We start from the raw sequence: 22,466 nt of genomic DNA on the forward strand, positions 1-22,466 counted from the left end.
GCCCCCAGCGAGCCCGGCCCCATGCCCCCATGCGATCCGGAACCTTGTGCTTCCCACCTCCTTGTGTTGCTTTACGGTGTGAACAGTCGCCTGTGTATGCGTATGCTACACAATATGACTTCGCTTTGCCTGATTTTGGTGACAAGTGGAATATTCTCTGTGCGGGTCCTTGCGTCCCTGAGGCCCCATGACTGTGGTGCTTTCACTCCCGTTGCTGTTTAGAATTCCACCATCTGTTTACCCATCCTGTTGATTTGAGTGGTTTTCTCTGGACATTTTCCACAGCCCTGGTCATCTATAATTTCCTGAGCCTGTGCTATGAATACCTCGGGGGAGAAAGTTCCATCATGTCGGAGATCAGAGGGAAGCCCATCGAGTGAGTATGAAGTCTCCCTGGAGCCTCCCACACCACCCCGTTTCCTGGGCCTGACGTTCTTCGAGCTGTGCTGGTGTCGGCCAGACACACAGACCGGCTCTGCCCATAACCAGGCCCTGTCGTGCCTCTCCTCACTTCCTGAGGGACGCCATTCACGGGGACCTGGGGACGGCCTCGCTGGTTCTTGCTCCTTTTTCTTCCTATCCCTTCCTGTCTGTCTGTTTCTCCCTCTTGCTCTCTTTCCATTCAGTACTTGGCAAGTTGGTTTGTTGCCCCCCGGGCCGGTGGAGCCCTGCTCCCTCATGCCCTCCCTGCACGAGCAAACTCTCCCCGAGTGCTTGGCCTCCAGGTGAAGGCTGCCTGGGATCTGTGTCCCGTTCCCAGCCCCAGTCCGCCCTACCCAGGCTTGTGTGGATGTGAGGGAGGGTGGCCTCCCCCAGCCCCACCTTTCCCGAATCCTGGCTCTCTGCCTACCAACCTCTTCTTCTCTTGTCTCTTCCAGGTCCAGCTGTATGTACGGCACGTGCTGCCTCTGGGGAAAGACTTACTCCATTGGGTTCCTGCGGTTCTGCAAGCAGGTGTGTATCCCTGCACTTGCCCCGGTCAAGAGGTGCAGGCCAGGGCCCCGGAGCCTGGGTGCTACCCCTGCTCGTCCAGTGGCAGAGGCGGGCGTAGGGCCCGGAGGACCCTGCTTGTGGCGTTCCCATATCCCGTGAAGTACCCTAAAGCCCGAGCACCACTCCCCACGCTGTTAGGCATGCACGTGCATTAGCAGAGTATGCTCCCAGGGGCAGCAGCAGGTGTCCTAAACGGGTCTGTGGCAGCCCCGGGCAGGAGGTGGTCCCATACCTTTGCTCACTTCGGCCAGGCAGGTCTTAGAGGGGGTGTGTGCGTGTGTGTATCAGGAAGTGCATGGGGATTCTAGAATCTCAGCTTGAAACCCCTCATCGGCTGCAGCTAGAGGCCAGGAGGGCTTCTGCATGAAAGCTCCCTGCCAAGACGGGCCTGCGGGGTCTCTGGCCTGTTCCCCGTTTCCCAGCCGGCAGTCCACCAGCTTCCAGTTTCCTCGGCTGCCTCCCCTGTGGTTTCAAGGGGCCTGGGCGGAGGCGGTGTGGGGTTGTGGTGTAGCGCATGGGCCCGGGTGTCTGACCATCGGAGTTTGATTTTCAGCTTTCCCTCTTGACCGGGTGGCCTTGGCTAAGTTATGTAACCTCTCTGAGCCTGACTTGGTTTCCTCTCCTGTAAAGTAGGCCAAACGATACGTACCTCAAGGGATGGTTTAAGGTCCGGGTGGCGTGATGGATGGGAAGCAGTCAGCACAGACCGGCACAGAGCCCACTCTTGTCTGAGTCTGACGTGCCACGCCCTGCTGGTGGTCGACCTCAGCCCAGTCTCCTCCGTGTGCCAGGACCTCTGGCAGCCCCTCCGGCGTCACCAAGGGTAGTCACAAGGGGAAATGAAAACCACAGCTCATCACCGTGGCCACCAGAGGGCTGGCCTTTCTACTCCCTTCTGTGCGGGGCCCTGCCTGCAGCGTGGGCACCCACACAAAGCACCTACCTGGACGGACCAGGTTTACACCCAGGTCTGCCCCACAGGCGGCTGCTTCCCGCTCTGCCTTCCCTTGGGCGTTCCTCCATTCACAATCTCCCTCCTGGGCCTGGAGGCAAAGAGTGAACAGTGTCCTGGGGTCAGGGTGGGTGGGGCCTTCCAGAGCCTTTGTTTACCAGCCTTTCAGCCGCCCTAGGCCCAGCTGTGACTCACTGCCTTCTTTGATGAGTGTATTATGTACGAAGTTTTGATCCCATGATCACTAGCTTGCGTAGCCTGGTTATAAATGATTCCCAGGCCCCGTGGGTTCGGATGTCCTGCCCCTGTTCTGGAAGGGGCAAGGAGAGGTAGTAAGAGGACAGAGGATAAAAGCAGCCTTTGCACCCCTTTTCCTCGGGCGAGAGCCCTCCTGAGTGAGAAAGCCTGGGCCAGGGCCCCCCCCCCGGATCCGAATCTCCTGGAGAGCTGGTTCACAGTACGCATTCTCTGGTCAGCCAACTCCCCCCTCCCCACAGCCTGATGAAGAAGGTCTGGCATGGAGCTCTGGGTGCTGGGTCGTGTTTACAGCTCCACCGGTGGTTCTGATGTCCAGCCTGGCTTGGGAACCACTGCCTGATTGCTGACCCGATCCAGGACAGTGGTTGGGTGAAGGCTGTGGGGCCTGCTGATGTGGACTCCGCTGCCACTTCAGCCTCTCTGTGCCTCGGTTTCCTCACCTATAACAGTACTTTGTTGGGGGGCTCTTGTGCGCCCCACTGACCGGGACGGCAGCAGCCTGTCGACAGGCTCTTAGCGCCCACGGTGCGCAGATTGCGATTCCTCCCTTCTCCCCAGATACTGGTCCCGCTCCCTCAAGGTGGGTGGCGGGGCCGGGGAGTTTGGGGGGGTTTGCTGGGGGCAGCATCGCACCTCTACCCCCATCACACGTGCTTCCACGCAGCTCAGGCCCCCCGGGACTCCCCACAAACTGCGCTCAGGTCCCCAGTGGGGCAGAAACTTTGGGTTCAACAGGTTACTTTCTCTGCCCCGGGGTCCTTGCCCGACTTGAAGGCATACTGGCTCAGCCTTTTAAAGCTGCTCCCCGCTCCCCAGAAGGGGCCTTGTGGCTCAGATGTATTGATCTCAAGAGCATGGTGTTTCTGCTGGTTTTATGGGCACCGTGGGTGCTCCTTGACTTTGCTGGAGCCTCTGGAGGGCACTGTGAGAACCTGGTTCAGGAATCCTTCCAGTGGCCGAGCGGGCCAGGGGAGGCCCTTATTGAACACATAGAGAGGGGAGAGCTTCCAGAAGACACTGCTGTGTTCTTCAGCCCTGTGATGTGGGGTCCCCTCCAGCCCCAGTGAGACCCGGGGGTGGACAAGGAGGACGGGAGGAGGCTTCGAGCAGGGCCCTGGCCCCCTTCCTGCTGCCGTCCATCAGCGTCTACCCCCTTGCCCGCGTCTGCTCCTGGCCGCTCGGTCTTGGTAGGAGCTCCTCCCTCTGCTTGTCCCTGTTGTGTCTCTGGCATGTTCCTGCTGACCCCTCCAGCGGCCGGCCTGCCTGCCTGCCTGCCTCCCTCCTTCCGTCTGCGCGCACGACTGCATTGCGCGGCTGTCCTCTAACAGATTCTGTCTCTCCCTGCCGACGGCGGTCCCCTCGGGGCAGGACATCGGGCCCCCTCTCCCCGGTCCCTCAGCATCCAGCACAGGCCCAGCGGGCCAGAGGAGGTGCTTGTCACACAGTTTCTTTGCTCGTCCTCGACTCTTGACCTTCTCCCCCACCAGGCCACCCTGCAGTTCTGCGTGGTGAAGCCACTCATGGCTGTCAGCACTGTGGTCCTCCAGGCCTTCGGCAAGTACCGGGATGGTGACTTTGAGTAAGCAGAGGGTCCCCCCGACAGGCGTGAGGGGAGGGGTGTCGGCGCGGGAGTGGGTGGCCCTGCCCAGAGGCTGATGCCCCCGCCTTAGGGAAGGGGGTGGCTGCAGACCGGCCCCATGCCCCTGACCTTCTTCCGAGGGGAGGCCGAGCACGGCCCGGCCCTCCTCACGCCTCCTTGCTTCCCTGAGTTGCAAGGCCCAAGCCTGGCGGTGACCACCATCCCACTTGGCCCCGCCTACAGACTGGTGCCCCAGGGGTGGGCTCAGAAGGGATAGTGACCACCCCCAGGGCAGGGAGCAAGAAGGTCAGAGCCCTGAGAGGCCTGTCTTGAGTCCCCGGGTAGAAGGCTTCTCCCGTGTAGATTTCCTTTTGTTTTGGGAGTTAGTGAAAGTGACCGTGTATCCAGGCCCCGAGCTTGCAGACACTTGGTGCATACCGCCTGCACCCCACGTGACAGCCCTGCCGGGGCAGGTGAGCAAACGGGGGCTCAGGGGGGACATGACTTGGCTCAAGAGAAAAGAGCAGAGCCACGCTCTACGTTATTCTCACACCTGTTGCCGGACCATCGGGCTGAGCTCCCCACCCCTGGTCCTAGTGGCTTCCACGTCTATGTCCCCACCAGGAGCCTGGGCACCAGAGCAGAGGCGGCAGGGCTGACCTTCACCGCGGGCGCACACCCTCGCACACCTCCCCTCCACCCCCTGCTTCTTGGCCACTTGGATCCCTTTCTTCAGTGGCTCATGGAGCACTGCTTGGGGAGCATTGCTGAGAGCCATGGGGGTTGGCAGACTGGCAGGGCAGAGGCGGGAGGGAGGCCTCTTGTCCCTCAGAAGGCTCTGTCCAAGCCAGAGAACACTCCCCGTTCCCACAGTGTCACCAGTGGCTACCTCTACGTGACCATCATCTACAACATCTCCGTCAGCCTGGCCCTCTACGCCCTCTTCCTTTTCTACTTTGCCACCCGGGACCTGCTTAGCCCCTACAGCCCCGTCCTCAAGTTCTTCATGGTCAAGTCCGTCATTTTTCTCTCCTTCTGGCAAGGTGAGCCTCTTCCCAGGCCCCTGAGGCTCATGCTGTCCCTGGGCCATCCCAGCCTAGAGCCCAGACCTCTGTCCACCGGGAGCCTCCTGGGCATGAAGTCTAGGCCCTCAGGGACCTTTCACAGGAGCCATGGGGGACCTTCTGTGGGGCTGCTTCATGGACGGGGGACCCAGGGGGCCCCCGGTGTTGGCGTCCAGCAAGGAGCTAGCGGAGTGGGGTTTCCCAGAGGCCTCAGCTTGGTGTTGGCATCCCAACCCTACCGGAGCAGTCATGGACCCTACTGCCGTCCTTGCTGGTGGGGGTGGCATTTGGGGGGCTGCTGCATGAGGAAGGGGCAACAGGATAGGGGTCCAGTCTAGGGCCACATGCCCACGCCTCCTCTTCCAGGCATGCTCCTGGCCATCCTGGAGAAGTGTGGGGCCATTCCCAAGATCCACTCAGCCCGCGTGTCCGTGGGCGAGGGCACCGTGGCCGCCGGCTACCAGGACTTCATCATCTGTGTGGAGATGTTCTTCGCAGCTCTGGCCCTGCGGCACGCCTTCACCTACAAGGTCTACGCTGACAAGCGGCTGGATGCGCAAGGTACGAGCCAGCAGCCTGGAGACCCCCCCACCCCCACCCCAGCGGGAGAAGCCCTCCCTGGCCCTGCCCCATGGCCCTCCTGCCACCCAGTGTCCAAAAGGTGGTGACAGCCCGGTGTCTCCTGCCCGCTGGTGGGAAAGGGCCCACGCAGGTCGAGGCTCTCCTGCCCTGCACCCCCAACACAAGGTTGCGGGGGGGTGACGTAGGGGAGGTCCCGGCAGCTGAGCCCACCTGACTTTTGCAGCAGGCCTGGAGTCTGGAGAGCCCCACGGGAAGGTCAGGACAGAGACCCCAGAGTAAACAGGTTTCCTGGGGCTCTGCACACCAGGCTCGGCTTTCTATTCTATCCTGTAATTCCCTCGGCTCTAAAGTTCTCCATCTTTTTATATCTGGGATTCCGTCTAAGAAACAGACTCAGATGGGCATCATTTTTAACAGCTTGCTTTTTACTGCTGCTCATTTTCCTCTTTGTTGGAAGAGGTTGGCTACCCCGGTTGTACATTAGGATGCCCCGGAGAGTCCAGTCCCACGTCTGGGGGCCCCCCTCCCCGAGACTCGACAATGAGTGCTCTGGGCTTGGATGGCGGCGGCGGGGGGTTTCCCAGCTCCCCCGGGCCTCTGGCTGCTACTGGGCAGAGGGGATGGTGGGGGGTGGTGGCAGAGGAGACCAGGAATGCCTGAAATGACTTCTCCGGTGAGGAGGCGGGAGGGTCTGGGGAGGGGACGCTCCTACTCTAACACGCCACCCCCCAGGAGTCAGGCAGCTGCCGCTGCCTTCCATGTGGCCACAGACGAGAACCCCACTTCCCCGGGCCTAGCGCCGAGGCCCACCATAGGCCCTGGGGAGTGGGGTGCTGCAGCAGGGCCCCTCGGCTCCTTCCCCTTCTTACTCAGGCGCTCTCTCCCTGGCCTGAAAGAGACCTGCCGGCCCCTTCTGGACGGGCCGCCACTCCAGGCCGCTAGGCCGCCTGGCTCTTGTGCGCCCGCTGTGTTCTCCCAGCACACTTGGCATTTGTGATCGCACACCTACCCAGTGCTGGCCGCCTCGCTGCTGTCCCACCCGTCTCCCGCTGGGTCCCCAGATCTGGCAAGCACCCACTCAGTGTTGAGGGCGATGTCCCTTGGACCCGCTCCCGACAGAGCCTGTGCCCTGAGGAAAGTCACCCGTGTGCCTGGAGCCTAGGGCCATAGCAGAGAACCCTCTCTGGACCCTCGAGGTTTAAAATGTCGCACGTGGGGGCTCTGCAGAGGCCCAGCGGACACCTGGGCTTTATCTTCCCACCCACTGCTCCTGGACCACCAGCCCAGCAAAGAATAGCATGGCCAGAAACCCAGCTATAGCAAAGACCCCAGCCCAGCCCTACCAGGGCAAGGCGGGACCCCACCTCTGTGCTGGACGCACTAATCCCTCAGCCTTGCAGTCGAGCTTGGGTCCCCAGCTGCCCTTCCTGGGGGATCTGTGCGGGGAACCACACCCCCTTGCCCCCCAGCCTTGATTTCCTTGTCTGTGAAGTGTCGTGACGTTCATAAAGCACACGGCACAGCCTTAGCAATTCCAGCCAAGCCTAAAGAGAAGTGGGGGTGCTGGGGTCCCGACTTAGATGTGGAGGTGGGGCCTCGACCACCGTCCTGGGTATCTGCTGGGGGTTCTCCCGTGCCCCCGGACGAGAGTGTGAGAGGCGTCATCCCTGGGTGGACATGCCCCCCCGCCCCGGGTGCCAGGCTCCGAGGGGGCCGCAGGGGCTGCTGGGTGGGGGCGGGAAGGGTGTCTGGTGCGGTGTGCAGGCCTCGGTGGTGGGCAGATGGTGTCACTCAGCTGTCTCTTGTCTTCTCTATTTCTCTGGCTTCTCTCCCCCTCCCCTTTCCCCCTCCGCCCTGCTTCTGCCCCGGGTTTGGCTGCGGGCAGTGCCAACATATGGCCCCTACGGTAGGTTCTGCTCTCGGTCTGCACGTCTGTCCTGCACGTCAGTCGTGGTCACCGTCACCGCATGCCTCTCTCCCTAGCCCCTTTTCTGTGTTCCTGTCTCACAGGCACCCCCAGGCAGCAGAGCTCAGAGCCCCTCTCTGCCAAGGGCTGCCCCCGTAGAGTTTGCCTGCTTCCGTCCTGGTCTCTCAGTGTTCTGGATTATGCCCTGCTGGGTCCTGGGGGCACAGTGCGTGTTAATGGGAAATCCATGGCGGAGAACATGAAGGTGGAAAGGACATGCCAGATTTGAATTTGAAGACCTGGGCTTATCCCTTACCTCTCGGTTTTGGGGGCCGGGGCCACTTCTCCCCGCTGAACCCATGGCGGGGAGAGTTCCTTAGAGGGGAAGTTAGGAGGAAGCGCATCAGGGCTGGTGGCTTCCGCCCCCTCAGAGGGGAGCTGGTGAGGATTTACGGGTCAGCCCCACTGTGGGTGCCGGCAGACACCCTATCCTGACAGAGCTGGTCTGCAGGCTCTGGTGCGCTCCGCTCCCAGGAGTGAAGGGGGACCCCGGGGAGGGGGCGGGGCTAGCTCTCCGGGGCCCCTCCCCCGACCCTCCTGGCCTCCGTTCTCCACCCTGGGTCCCTTCCCACCAGCCAGACTTGCCAGCCCCCCTCCCAGGGGCTGCTCACCTGCACTCTCCGCCCCAGCCAGAGGAGCCATGTCTTTGCCTGTGCCTCCTTGTGCCCGGGACCCCATTCTCTGTCGGGTGACACAGCCTCGGGGTGGGCGTCGGTCCCAGGACAAGGGGCTCCCTGCCACCCCAGCCGCTCACCCCCGCCTCTGGGCTCCCACCCTGCAGGCCGCTGCGCCCCCATGAAGAGCATCTCCAGCAGCCTCAAGGAGACCATGAACCCGCACGACATCGTGCAGGACGCCATCCACAACTTCTCGCCCGCCTACCAGCAGTACACGCAGCAGTCCACCCTGGAGCCCGGGCCCGCGTGGCGCGGCGGCGCCCACAGCCTCTCGCGCTCCCACAGCCTCAGTGGCGCCCGCGACAATGAGAAGACTCTGCTGCTTAGCTCTGATGACGAGTTCTAGGTGCGGCTGCTGGTGGGGAGCACTGGCACCTGGGCCCAGGGCAGGGCGTGCCCTCCTCCAGCCCCGCGTGCGGGCCGGGAGGCAGCCTGGCACAGCTTTGGCGTTGCCCGTTAATTTATTGGACCAGAAACGCTCACCTGTTGCTTCCAGAGGAACAGCCAGAAGCTGTGGGCCCAGGGGACCGCCCAGGCTCACAGCGAGCCTTCAGGAATATTTATACAAGGCCACCCCTGCTTCCGGGCGAGGGACAGAGGACACGGCGCGCGACTGCTGTGCCCCTGTGGCTTGTCCTGCGGCGGCATGGTGGGACCAGCTGTGGCCATGGTGGGACCAGCTGTGGCCATGGTGGACCAGCGGCCGCGGCCCTCTCAGCCCCCACGCGGCTCACCCCCTCCCCCATGAGACTTAAGCCCTGCCCCCAACACCGTGCAATACTCTGACCTGGGCTCTTTCCTGCCTGCTCCTGCCCTCGTGCCCCCTGTCCACGCTAGATTAGCCTCACCCTGGGCCAGAGGGGCAGGAGGGAACCCAGATGCTCCCCGCCGCCCCTCCTGACCCAGGCCTGCCTGGCATGCTGCAAGGACCAGAGCAGCACCAAGAGCCACGTGTCCCACGTCGGAAGGGCACTCAGGTGCATCTGGGCCCTTCTTCTGTTGACGAGGCCTCTCCAAGCAGGGCTCCCTGGGCCCCTGGGTGTCCTCTCCGTGGCTGCCCTGCCTGCCTGCCTCATGCCCCTTCCTCCTGGCCTGCTGAGGGCAGCCAGCGGCCCACACTGCCCTGTCACTTGGGGTCTGTCTTCTGGAGAGCATTTTGGGCAGAGCCCCTGCTTCCAGGCTGCTGAAAGGGTTGGCGGCTCCCAGCCCCTCCTTCCCAGGCGGAGCAATGAGAACCTCCACAGGGTCCTGGTCTCTCCCTAGGGCTTCTCCTTCCCGTTTCAGGGGAAGGGTCTGAGTCTCCACATGCAGACCAGCTTCTGGAGGAACAGTCCTATGGGAGGGAGGATGGAAGGAGGGGGCGTGCAGCAAGGAGCTGGGAAGTGGGAGGAGTGACCCCAGACTCCTCTCCCTGGCGCCGTATCCACACAGGGCCTGGTGTCCTGCCTCGCCTGGCCCCTTGGCCCATCTCTTCTGTGCCTTAGTCACATATGAAAGCTGCCCCTTCCTGGGCCCTCAGTCTGTCTGGCCACAGACACTCCCTGGGGGCCCCTGTCAAGCTCCTGGCACTCAGAGGATCCTGCTGCGCTGGGCCAAGCACCCTTGGACAGGCCTTAGGGGTGTCCAGGATCGCCAGTCCTCTCCCCTCGCTCACCTCCACGCCCATATACCTGGAACCTCCGAGGGCCAGAGCCCCCAGGCAGGCCGGCTTACACCGGCCACTGTCTTAGGAGGAGCTCCTACAGGCGGAGCGTTCTGTCATTTGGAACCCAGATGGCACTTGGGTTTGGGCTGTAACAGCCTGGAGAAGGTGGTACGGTGAGGAGGGCCCCGGCCTGTGGCACCGGAACTTCACCGTGGAGTCTCTTCCTTTTCGTTCATTCCTGGAATGAAGTGTGCCAAGGGCCCGGTGGGGGATTCCACCCCAGTCGTCTTCCCAGGCTGCCTTTGGCCCTGTGACCAAGCCAGCCCCGCCGGGGTCACAGAGGCCTGTCCGGTGGGCCTGGCCAGCTGGTACCAAGCTGCCCAGGAAGGCGGCAGGTGGGAGCAGGCTGTCTGAGATCCTCGGTCCCCACTCCCCCCTTTGCTTTCACAAATCTGTGTGATTCTCCTTCCAGGCCAAAGTGTGCTGTCGACTCCCTGCCCCCTGTTCTTGGCCCACCCTGGCACTTGCTGGCTAGCATGGTTTGTGGGGGGACACGGGGGTGGGGGGGACTCCAGCGGAGTCGAGGGGCCGGGAACGCGTGCCCGCCCACTCCACCCTTCCTTCCTAGGATGCATAACCTTTTTTTTTTTTTTAATTCCCCCCCCCCCCCCCCCCGATAGAATAGATCTTTGTACATAAAAAATACTTGAAAACCGAACTGGATGATGTATGAGAGGACAGAGTCCCCTAGTTTTGTATCTTGTGTATGACTGCCATGAATTCCACCAGAAAGCCGCTCTATTTTGGTCTCTCTGACATTTTAAATGCGTGACAGAAGTGAGCAAATAAAGTGAGAAATATATATATATGAGATAATATAGATTGTATTGAAATCTCTTCTGCCTGTGGGTGCGGTTTTTTCCTTCCTCTTCCCTGCCGCCTGAGTGTGTTTGGGGCTGGATTTGGCGGTTGTGGGCAGGGGTCTCCTAAGAAACTGGCTTCCTTCCAGGGCACGATGTGTAGGTGATGGGGGAATGCACAGTGCCGGAGACGGACACTGAGGTCCAGGCTCCCCTCCGGACGAACGGTCTCTGGGGGACCCAGGGGCAGCTTTGGTCACAAGGGGCCCACCCTCCCCACCCTCCCGTGCTGGTGTGTGCAGTGGGTTGATGCCCCGTTGCCCCTTCTGTCAGCCAGCCAGAGGGGGCCCCCGCCGGAACGCGGGCAGCCCCATTCCTACAGGTGTCTCCCAGGGGCTTGAAGAGATTTCCAGGGCTCCTTACTCCTTGCAGGCTATCTTCCTGCCTCCCTGAGCCCACCCCCCACCCCTGCCTCTGGAGCCGGGCCTGCGGGGCCGCCGGGCTGCCAGGCCAGGTGCCTGGCCACACAGGGCACCTTCCGGCCACCCCACCTTTGGGGAGGAGGGGCTGGCCTGCTGACAGGAGCGCTCAGGAATGCGGCGTGGGCGGGGAACTTCCCAGCCAGCCACGAAAGAAACTCCACTTGTCCCGCCCGTGGCTTCCTGCTGCCCTTTCGCACAGGCCTGAGCTCAGCATCCCAGGATGGGGTCAGGATGGCGGGCCTCAACCTGAGAGGGGGCGAAAGGCCAGTGGGCGCAGCCAACCCGTGTGGTTTGGCCCTTCCCCAACTTTCGAAGCCCACAGCTGCCACAGACGTGGCCTTTTCCCTCAGCCCAGCCCCGCCACTTCTCTAGACAGAAACCCCCCTCACTGCAGTTTGTGCGTGTGTGCGCGCTGTTGTGAACGTCTGCGCTGCACGTTAAAGCTTGCAGCCCCTTGGGCTCCCGGTGCTTGTCACACCTAGGTCCTCGTGGTACAGCGAGGCTGCAAGAAGCTAAAGAAATAAGTCATCAGAGGCCACACAGCTAGAAAAAGGCACACCTGGATTCAAACCCCGATTTCCCTGACCCACAGACCACTGTACCCTCCACTCCTTTTCAGGCTGTCCCCGAAGGGCTGGCAGATTGGGCTGAGATTACAGCGAGTCAGAGCCTAAGATGAGACACAGGGTCGCCTTTTAGGCCTGCAGGCTGGGACTGAAGAAGCCACTTCTCTCTCGGCCTCCCTGTGCCTTCCGGAACATGGGGAAAATATTTTCTACTTGGCTGTGTAAAGTCAGGCCTCGGTGGGAAAGTGCTGGAAAGATTACTCTTAAATCCGGGAATTTTCCTCTGGGCGGGACTGTTTATTCACTGAAGGGATGCCAGGGATTTAACCCTACATTTCATTGTCCTCCTGGCTTTGTCTTCCCCTGGGAGGCTCCAGGGAACCAGACAGAAGAACAGAGGTTTTAGCACCAACCCCCCCCCAAACCCCCCCCCCACCCCCCCCCCCCTCCGCCCCAAGCAAGAGCTAGTCCTCCCCTCCAGCAGAGGGGCCTGCCTGGGGTTGAAAACAGAACTCCAGCTTCAGTCCTTCATTCAGAACCCATCCCACCCATCCCACCCCACCCCCCAAAAAAAACCCCATAGCCCAGGGACTTACACTTCGTCACTGTGGGAAAAAGAGAACTTGACTTTATTCAGAAAGTCTACAAAATACAGAAGGCGGATAACTCGCTTACTGTAAGTCAGAAAATAAATAAATTCTGGGGGCCGGGCAAGTTTTTTTTTTTTAAACATTTTTTTGGTTGTTGCCATCCGGCTTTCCCTAAATATAAGATAAAATGTGATTTATTTGCAGATATAAAATACAAAGTCCAGCACAGGACCACACACCACACAGTGGGTGCTAGGTTTCTGGCTGGGGAGAATAACTTAGATTCGTGCAATAAATAAACAGCTGTATACAGGGCAGGAGGGTTGGGGCTGGGCTCCCCAGGAGAATGGCAGTCAATGGCAGTGGCAGCCCCCAAGCCACAGTGGTCCTTCTCAGGACCCCCACTACTGGCTGCAAGACCTCAGGATCTGTCTTCTCATCTTCCCACCTGCCACAGTCGATGGTCGCCTCCTTGGTCCCCTTTCTCTTTGGCCAGCTCCTTCCATCTCTTCCATCCGTATCACCTTCTCAGGCCCTCTACTTCTCTTCCCCTACCTCACAGAGGCGGCTCCCAGGCCAGGGAGGCCCTTCCATCATCCTTTCCAGTCCGCGGCCACAATGCCCCTGACAACCCCGGCTGGTACCCTGGCTGGAATCTCAGGGCAGCAGTGAAAAGACCTGGCTTTTTCCAGCTCAGCCACGACGCACAGATGGCCTTGAGCACTGGCCTGTCTGCTGGAGGCCTGTTTCCCTGTTAACTGGCCCTCACTGGGTGATGTCTGATGATTCTCCCAGCTTTGGAAGGCCAGGCACCCCCAGGCCCAGAGCAGAGGTGGGAGCATCAGCTTCCCAGCCCCAGGAGACACATATAGGAGCCAGACCTAGTCCTGAGTCCTGGGAGGGTGCGGAGGGGCTAGGGTATGATCTGAGCAAATGCTTTACAAAATGAGGGGTAGCCCTCTTCTCCGGGACAGCCCTTCTCTAATCCGCTCTGTAGCCCATCCTCCCAGTCTAAGAAGGCTGGACTTTCAGCCAAGAGAGACCCCAGACTCCAACACCTCCCTACCATTCTCACCAAAGTTGTCCCACCCCGGGGCCACCTATTAGGACCCAGTTATAGGGACCACAACGAGGAAGACAGCAGGCTCGGGAGGGATCATGTGTTCGCCACGGGGGGGCTGGTGGCTGCAGAGAAATGGCACCTGGGGACAGAGACCACGCTTAGGCACTTTGGGAAGGAAGCGGGGGGGGGGGGGGGGGGGGGGGGGGGGCTTGGCAGGGGGTGGGGCGGGCACTAGGAGCAGGCGGCAGAGGTGGGGCCGGGGGCGGGGCCGGGGGCCGGGCCCGGCCCGGTCCCGGACCCCGGGGCCGACTTGACGATGGTGATGACGCTGGCGGGCGCCACGAGCGCGGCGGGCCCACGGGCGGCCACGGAGCGCGCGAAGCCCTGCAGCGCCTCGCACTTGCCGCGCAGCGCGTCGAGCTCCAGGCGCATGGCTGCGTTCTCGCGCGCCAGCTTGTCCACCTCGCGCTCCAGCTCCGACTTCTGCTTCTGCAGCTCCTCCTTCTGGCACACGCGCTTCACGCGGCAGCTGGCGGCGTAGCCGCGGTTCTTGAGCGTGCGGCGTCGCTGCTTGAGCCGCGTCACCTCCTCGGCGGAGAGCCCGCGCAGGTGCCGGTTCAGCTCGCGCACCGACAGCCCCATCAGCGCCTCGTCCGACAGGTGCGGCGTGTTCTCGCTCAGCTCACGCTTGATCTGGGGGCAGCATGTTGGGCACATGGGGAAACTGAGGCCCAGGTTCGCGCCCTGCTTGTGGGCCCCGGCCCTGGGCCTGGCGCGCAGCAGGTGCTGGAGACGGCCCCCCCCCCCCCCCCCAGTGCTCCCCCTGCACCACCATAGGCCCAGACTTAGAGGCTGGACTTGCTCCAAGGCCCCAGACGGGAGGGCAAGGAATCCAGAAAGGAGAAACTGGGCCAAACCGGGATCTGAACACACAAGGAACCACCACGCGGGGGCTTGGCCCAAATTCTAACCCAGTGCCCCAGCCTGGACTCAGCCAGAGAAACCTGGTCCAGAAAGCACCTTTTAAATCCTCTCTAGCCCAGTAAGCGTGGTTCCGATGGGGAAGCCGGCCCAGAGAGGGAAGTGACCTGTCCCAAGAGGCACACAGCCTACCACCAGAGCCCAGGCCTCTTGGTTTCCAGCCCAGGGCCCTTCCCGGGGCCTCATGAACACCTGAAGCCTGCTGAGCCACCCTTGAGGATTCCAGGAACTGAAGTTGGGAAGTTGGGATGGGACAGTGAGCCTAGGCAAGGAGGGAGGGGGAGGACAGGGACAACAGGGGCTGCCTCCTTACCTTCAGGGCTTTGCTGGATAAGGGATCCACAGACATGTTTGCAGAAGGTGCCCTCTGGGCTGAGACCTAGGAGAGAAAGGAGACCAAGATCACTTTTTTTTTTTTCTCCTTTGAATAAAACCCAAACTCACTACCTTGGCATTCAAGGCCTCTGCTGTTCTGGAAGTCCTGTCATACCACCTTTCTCTGTCCCAATGGTCCAGCCACACTGGGCCCCTTGAATGGTTCATTCCAGCCTCAGGGCCTTTGCACTTGCTGCTCTCTTTACTGCTGTCTTCCTTTTACCTCCTCACAGTGACTCTTCATTGAGAGCTTTGCCAAATGTCACCTCTTCGAAGTGGTCTAACCATCCCTGCTAAACACCTCCTGTATCATGACATCACCCCATTTGCGAACCCTCATAGTCACCTCTTCTGCAATTATTTTGTTTGGTTACTTGGTTATCTCTGTCCCACCTCTCCTCCACCAAAATGCAAACTCAGGAGGACTCGGTCTTGCCTGTCCTACCATGGCATCAATGTGCCTCAATCAGTGCCTGGCACATAGCAGGTGCTCAATAAATATGCATGGACACCCCCTGCCCCGCCCCAGCCAGCCATTCTCCCACATGGGGTCCAGATATGCCTCTTTGATTTTTTTTTAACTTTTCACTAAAGTATAACCTATATACAGCAGAGTACACAAACCATATTTCGAGCACCTGGCTGGCTCAGTTGGTAGAGTATGCGACTCCTGATCTCAGGGTCATGAGCGAGCCCCATGCTGGGCATAAAGCTTACTTAAAAAAAAAAAAAAAATATATATATATATATGCTAGTCAGTGACTTTTCAGAGTCCAACCTGCAGCCCATCAAAATAACACGTAACCAGTCCCTTCCCCTCTCCCCCAGCCCACGCCCTCCTCATCCAAATCTGTCTTGGGAAAGCTTTCCCCGCCTGGCAGCTACCCAACACTAATTCAGCACCGTCCTGGGCAGACAGGGCAGCCATACCCTAAACCGATGAGGGGTCCAGTGGCCCTCAGTGTCTCCCCGACAGGCCTGAAAGTTCCATGTCCCTTCAACAAATATTTTTTGAGCGTCTACTCTATGCCAGACATTGGCATTGGGGAGACATGGAGGGTACCTTCTGGAGGCCCGTGGCCATTGCTCGGGGCCGAGAAGAGGACTGTCTCCCAAAGCCCCCTTGAAAGCACCAGTCCTCTCTGTCCCCAGCAGGTTGTTAGCCTGCGTTTCCTCATCTGATAATCCGCAAGGGGAGGTGTGGTGGTGAGGAGCGAAGGGGACAGGGCGGGAAGATGCTCTGTGGCCTGAGATGCAGTATCCTATTGATCTCACTTGCAGTACCCAGGATGCTAGAGAGCAGCAGGGGCAAACGGGGTCCAAACCCTGGTTTCTCGAGCTTTCTGTGGGGCCCACCTCACAGCCTCAGCTCGGCCTCTGACACATTCCCACAGGTCCGGGTGTCCCTGGGACACGCTGTAGAGAAATGCCAAGCGCATGGACTTTGGTGCCAGACACCCGTGGGGCCTTTTGATGGTGGTTCCCCCCACTAGCTCTGATTCTGGCCGATCAGGTAACCACTCTGTGCCTCAGTTTCCCCAGGGGTGACCCAGAGTGTGTTAGGTAACTCATGTTACTTCCCTCTCAGGACCGTCCCACAGTTCCCATCTCACTGGGAGTAAAAGCCAAAGTCATCACAATGGCCCACAAGCCGCTGCACGTGGCCCGAGCGTAGGCCTCTGACTTCAGCTCCTGCTTGGCTCCCCTTCCCCAATCTGCTCCAGCCACACCCTCCTCCTTGTTGTTCCTCACATACACCACGCATGCTCCTCCCCAGGGCCTTTGCACTGGCTGTTCCCTGGGCCTGGCTTTCTCTTCTCCTAGATGGCCACCAATCTTGTTTCTCACTTTCAGGTCTCTTCAAATCTCCAGTTCTCATTCCATTTAGAATTCCTAGCCCCTGGTTCTCTCACACACACACACACACACACACACACACCCACACACCCACACACCCACACACACACTCTCTCTCTCTCTCTCTCCACCTCCCCTCCCTACCTCACGTTTCTCCAAGGTACTTTCCACTGTATATATTCTCATTCATCTATTGTACATATTTGCTCAGTGTCTGCCTCCCCATTAGAGGCCCAGCTCCATGGCAGCCAAGATTCTGCCTTGTCCTCTGCCGCATCTCCAGTGCCCAGAGCCCGGCACACAGCACGTGCTCAAGTAATGGTGGTTGAATTCTCAGGGTGACTCGGACCGAGATGCAGAAAGCCCCAGGCTTCTCTGGAGTCTCCCCGCAACTCTGGGCCCATACAGCCGGGGGCTCTGACACCCCAGAGGGAAGGAGTGGGACAGGAAGGGGAAGGTGGCCTTTGAAGAGATCCCCTCATAAAGGCAGCCACCAAGGCCCTCGGGCTGGGAAGGTCTTCAGAGCCATCCAAGCTTCTTGTAGTGTCGCTGGGGCCCAGAAAGTCCGAAGTCAGGAGCCTGGCCTTTCACAGATGCCACTAGAGACCCTCATACAACCACCCCCATCAATCCTGCCCTTCAATACAGTCCTCTTAAAGGGCCGCTTCCCCTCCCCCGCCACACACACACACCTAGGGAGGGCCTAGAATGCTCTCCTGCTGGCTTCCACTCATCCTCTACACAGCAACCGGAGGATCTTTCTAGCATGTGACTCTGACCATGTCACCACCCAGAGGAAAACCTTCCGTGGCTCCTTACTATCCCTGGGACAGAGTCCAGGCCCACCTGCGTGGCATCCCAGGCCTGCCAGCACTGCCCACCTCCGTCTGGCACCTCCGCCGCACCGAATTTCTTTCACTTCCTCTCTCCCACACTCTGTTCCCTCTGGGCCACTCCACACCCTGTGACACTTCTCCCCTGACTTTATCTGGAAGATTCCTTCTCATCCTTCCTCCTCCAGGAAGCCCTCCCGGACCCACAGAACTTCTCAGGCGCCGCCCACCCTAGCGCTTCTCCCCGTCTTGTAATGGTCTGTTTCCTTGTCTCCCCACCGGACAGGGAGCTCCGCGGCAGGAAGCAGGCCGAAGCAGTTCTGGGTGCTGAGGCCACCCGCACAGGGCCCGGCCGGGGACAGACACTGGTGAGATGTGGGTGGGTGGTCTCTGACACCATGACCCAGCTTGTCAGTGTCTGAACCGAGTGCCAAGCCCAAGCCTCGCTGAACACTGTCCAGGAGAAAAACCTCCTGCCCTGTCTTCAACTCTTCCTCCTTTCCATCTGCTTCCTTGCTTCCGCATGGCAAGGATTATACACAGATGCCAGGAAGATGGGAAGGGAGAAGGGGTTCCACCCTCATGATGCTTGGCCCCCAGCTGGGGTATGGGACGCAAGGAAAGGAGCAATGGATTGAGGCAAGCCTGGGTTTGAGCCCCATCTCTGTCTTCTCCAGGTTGTGTGACCTGGGGCAAGGCCCACCTCTCTGGGTCTCCACTATTCCAACTGCAGGATCAGAAAATACCTGCCAAGAGGTACAAACTGTAGAGCCCCGTGAGCACCTGGGGGTTATTAGAATGGCTGAGTCCGTCCAGGAGGGGTCAGGCCGGTAGCAGGCGCTGGGACCTTGCTTGGCCTCCACATCTCCTGGCTGGCTGGGGTCACACAGGAAAGGGCCCTGGAGGGCATCTGGCCCTGCCTCCTCACTTAGCCCAAAAGGGAGGGGTATCTCTTGCCTGAAGTCGCACAGCAGGTAAATGGTCCTGACCCCCCAGTTCAAGGCCCTTTATTCAGTGCCAGCCCCCACATCTCTTGCCCACCCCACCCCTATTTTTTCTCTTCTTCCCTTTGAGGCCAGCAGAGTCGAACTCCAAGGTCTGCAGGTTCCCAGCGTTCTTTTGGAGGCACGGAGAATGGACTTACTCTCAGGGACTGACGGCAGGCCTGGCCCCGTCAGCAGCCACCAGCCCTCCTGCACTCCCCTCTCTGGCCCCTAGTCCACTCCAGAGACATCCTGTAGACGGCCCACCCACTGGCCTGGGCTCCTCTCTGGCTGCTGAACCATTCTGCTTCCTCTGTGAGGACAGAGGGAAAAAATGTGTTTTCCTGGGCCTTGGCAGCCAGCGCTGGGGCAGCCTCCTCCCTGCTGGAAGGGGAGCAAAGCTGGGAGAACCCAGCACTGCAGGGAAGCAGGGGCCTTGCAGTCTAGCTCTGGTTCCACCACCCACTCACACCGCGCGGCCTCAGATCGGTCACTCTCCTCTCTGGGCCTCAGTTTCCCACCATGCCCAACCCTCCACCGAGCCTAGAGTACCTTCCAGCACTGATTATTTTGGAGTTTTGAGTGTCAGATTCTGGTCCAGAGTGGAGCTCCAAGACCACCAACAGAGCGGAGGCCCTGGAGGAAGGGAAAGGCAATCAGGGAAGGCTTCTTGGAGGCAGGGGCATGAGAACACAAACTCTGAGACTGTCAGCCTTGACCATCCCTCTGCTCCACCTGCAGAGCCAGGGACCACTTCCCCTTTCAGCGGAACTATGACCACAGCTGCCTCCTCACTGGCCTCTGGTCTTACTTGCCTCCACTGCTGGCCCTGTCATCTGTCCTCCCCGTAGAGCTGTCAGAGGGAGCACTGCAGACGGCTGACAAACCTACAAACCTGCCCAGGCTCAGCCCACTTCAAAACCCTGCCAGGCCAGCCTCCCCTCCAGCCTGCCAGTGGGGCCCCCAGGTCTCCACTGGATTCTCTCTCTGCTCTCTCCCAGGATCCTCATGCTCACAACAAGTGAAGGAAAGGACAGTAAACTCTACCATCCTTGTACATTTCCCACAAGGAGTGTGTCTGTGTGCATGCGTGAATGTGTGTGCGTGCGTGTGAGGGAGGATGGCACGTGGGTCCTGAAGGACCTGCTCACTTTTGAGAGACTACTTCAAGAACCCCCTCGGGCTTCCTGCTTCTCTGGGGTTCCCAGACCTTTTTTTCCCAAATGTTGTGGAGTTCTTCCAGGACATGGACCTAATGCTCATTCATTCGTTTCATCAGCAAACCTCCAAGAAGCACTTACTCTGTGCCAGACTTGTTGCTGGGTCCCAAAGGCCCAAAGATGAATCACAGCCCCTGCCCTTAAGGGCTTCATAGATGACCATCCCTCCATCTGACAGCCCAGCTCACTGGTCACCTCCTCAGAGAAGCCTCCCTTGATTGCCCTGGCTAAGTCGGAGTCCTGTTATATACTTTCAAATCACAGCACCTTCTGCCTCATACTACCCATCTCAGCTGTGGTTTTGCATTTAATTTGGTAGCTCTTTCTTCAACTTTGTCTCCCCTTCCTCAACCGTAAGATCCCAGAGGGCAGGCTCTGGATCTGGTTTGTTCACCCTCTCATTCCCAGCATCTGGCCCATGACAGGCTCCGTGGCAACGCAGGGTAAAAATGTCAGGACTGAAAGAGGCACAGGAACCCATGTTGGGTCCCAGGCCCTAGGGAAGGCCCAGACGTGATTCAGTGGGAGGTCAAAACTCTCAGTGCTAGCTTTCCATCTGTGAGCCACCCAGCCACTTCCCCTTGTCCTCTGACCCCCCGCCCTACTGGGGGATGTTTCCTGCCCAGCTTTGAAGGATGGGCCTGCCTGGTTCCTGTGCTCCTGGCTGCCACCTCCCTTACTAAAACCCTATACTCCTGGACATCCCTGGCTCCAGCCTGGGGCTGTGGGCTCTTCTTTCTCTCTCACAGGGCCCCTGGAAAATAGGCAGTGTGTGGGGCTGCCATACCTCCCCATTCTACACCCATCCCGCCACCCCGCATATTGCCCAGTTCCTGCTGCAGACGGGGACACTCAAATTCCCACCTGTGGGAGCAGAGCTCACCAGGGCTCAAAGATCACGGTTAAAAGATCATCTGGTTTCTCACCCCAGCAAGTTCAATTACCACCCCACCCCCACCATTCTAAGCTCTGTGGGTGGGAGGGGCGCAGAATAGGACCAAAGCATCCCTAACCCCCATCTCATCCCACAGGGCTAATGGGCAGAGGAGGCTAGGCCAGGGCCCCACCCCTCACATATTAACCCTTCATGGACCAAGAGCACCTGTGCCACTGCCTGTTGACCATGCCTAGCCCAGGGTGAGGACTCTGGGTCCTCGGGCTGGCCCAGGCCTTCAACTAGCTCCTCAGGTCCAACCATCAATAGGTCCGTCTGACTAATCCCACCTGTGAACTGAAACCAGCAGGAGAGCAGAAACCAGCTCCACCCCATCCTGGTCTCACCCTCCCCAGCCCATCAGGCACAACCTCCAGAACCAGGACCAGACAAGAGTAACCACCAAAGAGAGACGGCCAGGGATTCCTTCCCACCTCCCACCTTTGTGGTGGGTTTTCTGGCCCTTCTTCCTCCTGAGAGGGAGGGGATGGGCAACCCTGGGGATAAAGGAGAGTCCCCAGGGGCTGCCTTCCCCAGGCAGCTGGGAAACCCAGGGACAAGGACAGAGGCATCAGCCCACTTTGTTGCCAGACCCATCAGGGTGCTGAGGCCCGGGGTGGCCCTCTCATCTCACCCCCCAGCCCAGCCGGGTGGGGCTTTTGATACTTTGCCCCACCCTGTAGCTGCAGGCGCCGCTGGCTCTGGGTGGGGGACAAACACCGCAGTCACATGGCCGTGTCCCTGGGGAACTCCAGGGACAGCAAGGGCCTGGCGGCGGGCTGGTCGGAAGGGGACAGCACGAGGGAGAATTCCCGTACCCCCGTGTGACCATGGAACGGGCCACTTCCCTCAATCGAGTCCTTATTCCGCGTTTATTCCTGTGGGCACACTCTCTCCGAGGTACACAGAGCTGGTACACAGGCCCCAGGGTCTTCACCGTCCTGGCAGCACGCGGGCGGGACAGGACACACACACACACACACACACACTCTCACTCCCCCCCCCCCCCCCCGCACGCACCGGGCAAGATACGTGGGACACTGGCCCGGGAACACACACACACTCCCGCCCTCGGACGTAAACAAACCGCGCACGCACGGCCCGCGGGCACCGGTCCAGGGACTGTTCTCACCGAGTCACGTACGTGCACACACCGCCCCCGGCCCCGCCTGGGCGGCCGCTGACGCTCGCCGGCCTGCGCTGCCCCTTCCTGCCCCGCTCGGCCGCCTCCCCGCGCGCGCCCCCAGAAGGGGCCCGTCACCACCGCACCCCGCCAAGCCTGCCTGGGCCCCGTCTCGGTCCTCGCGGACCTCTGGCCCCCGCTCCCCCCCGCCCCCCGCCCCCCGAACGCCCCCCAGGCCGGGCGAGGGATACACCGGAGCGCCGACGAAGCGGGCCCCGGCGCCCCGCCCCAGGCACGTTCCCGGGCGCGGAGACCCTGCCGCCTGGGGTTTCGCGCGCCCGTCCCCGCCTCGGACCCGCGTCCCTCACCCGCCTCTCGGCCCGCTTCGCCTGGCGCCCCGGGCACGCGCGGCTGCCGCTGCCGTCCGGGCTTGCCGTCCCGGCCCGCGCCCTGGTCCGTCTCCCCTCCGGTCCCGACCGCCGGTCGCTCCGAGCCGGGCTCCCGAGAGCGCCGCGCCGAGTTTTGTTGTGGGGCGGGCGGCGCGGGGGGCGGCGCGGAGTTGTAAGGCGAGCTTCCCGGAATTACTCACTCACAGGATTCCTTTCATTCATAAAAACCCAGTCATGCGGTGACGTCACCGCCCGGCGATCCCTCCGGCCCCGGAGCGGCCTCCGGGCTCTCGGCCCCGCCCCCGGCAGGCCCCGCCCACATAAGGCCCATTCCCTCCCCCTCCTCCCGAGCCCCCACCCCTCCACAAGGCTCAGCGCGGCCGGGATTCTCAACCCCTGTTAGAACATCGGCTGGGTGCATTCACGTGATACCTCGCGAGAGCCGCGTGGGCGGAGGTGTCATTTGTCTCCTTTTGCAGTCGACAGCCCCGTGC

At 60.6% G+C, this 22,466-nt stretch overlaps 2 protein-coding genes across 6 annotated transcripts in view; one reads left to right on the plus strand and one right to left on the minus strand.

Moving 5' to 3' along the window:
* Nucleotides 1–10,613, plus strand: part of TMEM184B (transmembrane protein 184B) — a 45,811-nt gene extending 35,198 nt beyond the window's left edge. Inside the window, exons 4-9 of one of the 2 annotated variants that reach the window (XM_034987523.1) lie at nucleotides 286–376; nucleotides 879–954; nucleotides 3,691–3,782; nucleotides 4,656–4,825; nucleotides 5,213–5,407; nucleotides 8,176–10,613. In XM_034987523.1, coding sequence (XP_034843414.1) covers nucleotides 286–376; nucleotides 879–954; nucleotides 3,691–3,782; nucleotides 4,656–4,825; nucleotides 5,213–5,407; nucleotides 8,176–8,417 — 866 coding nt within the window. In that variant the 3' untranslated portion in view covers nucleotides 8,418–10,613. Of the gene's footprint in view, nucleotides 1–285; nucleotides 377–878; nucleotides 955–3,690; nucleotides 3,783–4,655; nucleotides 4,826–5,212; nucleotides 5,408–7,313; nucleotides 8,148–8,175 lie in introns of those variants that run through there. The other variant, XM_034987524.1, reaches the window with a different exon arrangement.
* A 2,895-nt stretch (nucleotides 10,614–13,508) lies between these two features.
* Nucleotides 13,509–22,153, minus strand: MAFF (MAF bZIP transcription factor F). 4 transcript variants are annotated; one of them, XM_034987526.1, is made up of 4 exons: nucleotides 21,952–22,153; nucleotides 18,859–18,942; nucleotides 14,572–14,637; nucleotides 13,509–13,970 (listed from the first exon to the last, which is right to left on the minus strand). In XM_034987526.1, the coding sequence occupies exons 3-4, from the start codon at nucleotides 14,605–14,607 to the stop codon at nucleotides 13,509–13,511; spliced, it is 498 nt and encodes a 165-aa protein (XP_034843417.1). In that variant the 5' UTR covers nucleotides 14,608–14,637; nucleotides 18,859–18,942; nucleotides 21,952–22,153. The 4 variants fall into 4 exon arrangements, with proteins under 4 accessions (XP_034843417.1, XP_034843419.1, XP_034843416.1 ...); XM_034987528.1 differs by lacking the exon at nucleotides 18,859–18,942 and having other exon boundaries at nucleotides 21,956–22,153; XM_034987525.1 differs by lacking the exon at nucleotides 18,859–18,942 and having other exon boundaries at nucleotides 21,952–22,152.
* Between the last annotated feature and the right edge of the window lie 313 nt (nucleotides 22,154–22,466).

This window comes from Mirounga leonina, unplaced genomic scaffold, assembly GCF_011800145.1.
Source record: "Mirounga leonina isolate KUSES-001 unplaced genomic scaffold, KU_Mleo_1.0 Mir_418, whole genome shotgun sequence".
Lineage (NCBI taxonomy): Eukaryota > Metazoa > Chordata > Mammalia > Carnivora > Phocidae > Mirounga > Mirounga leonina.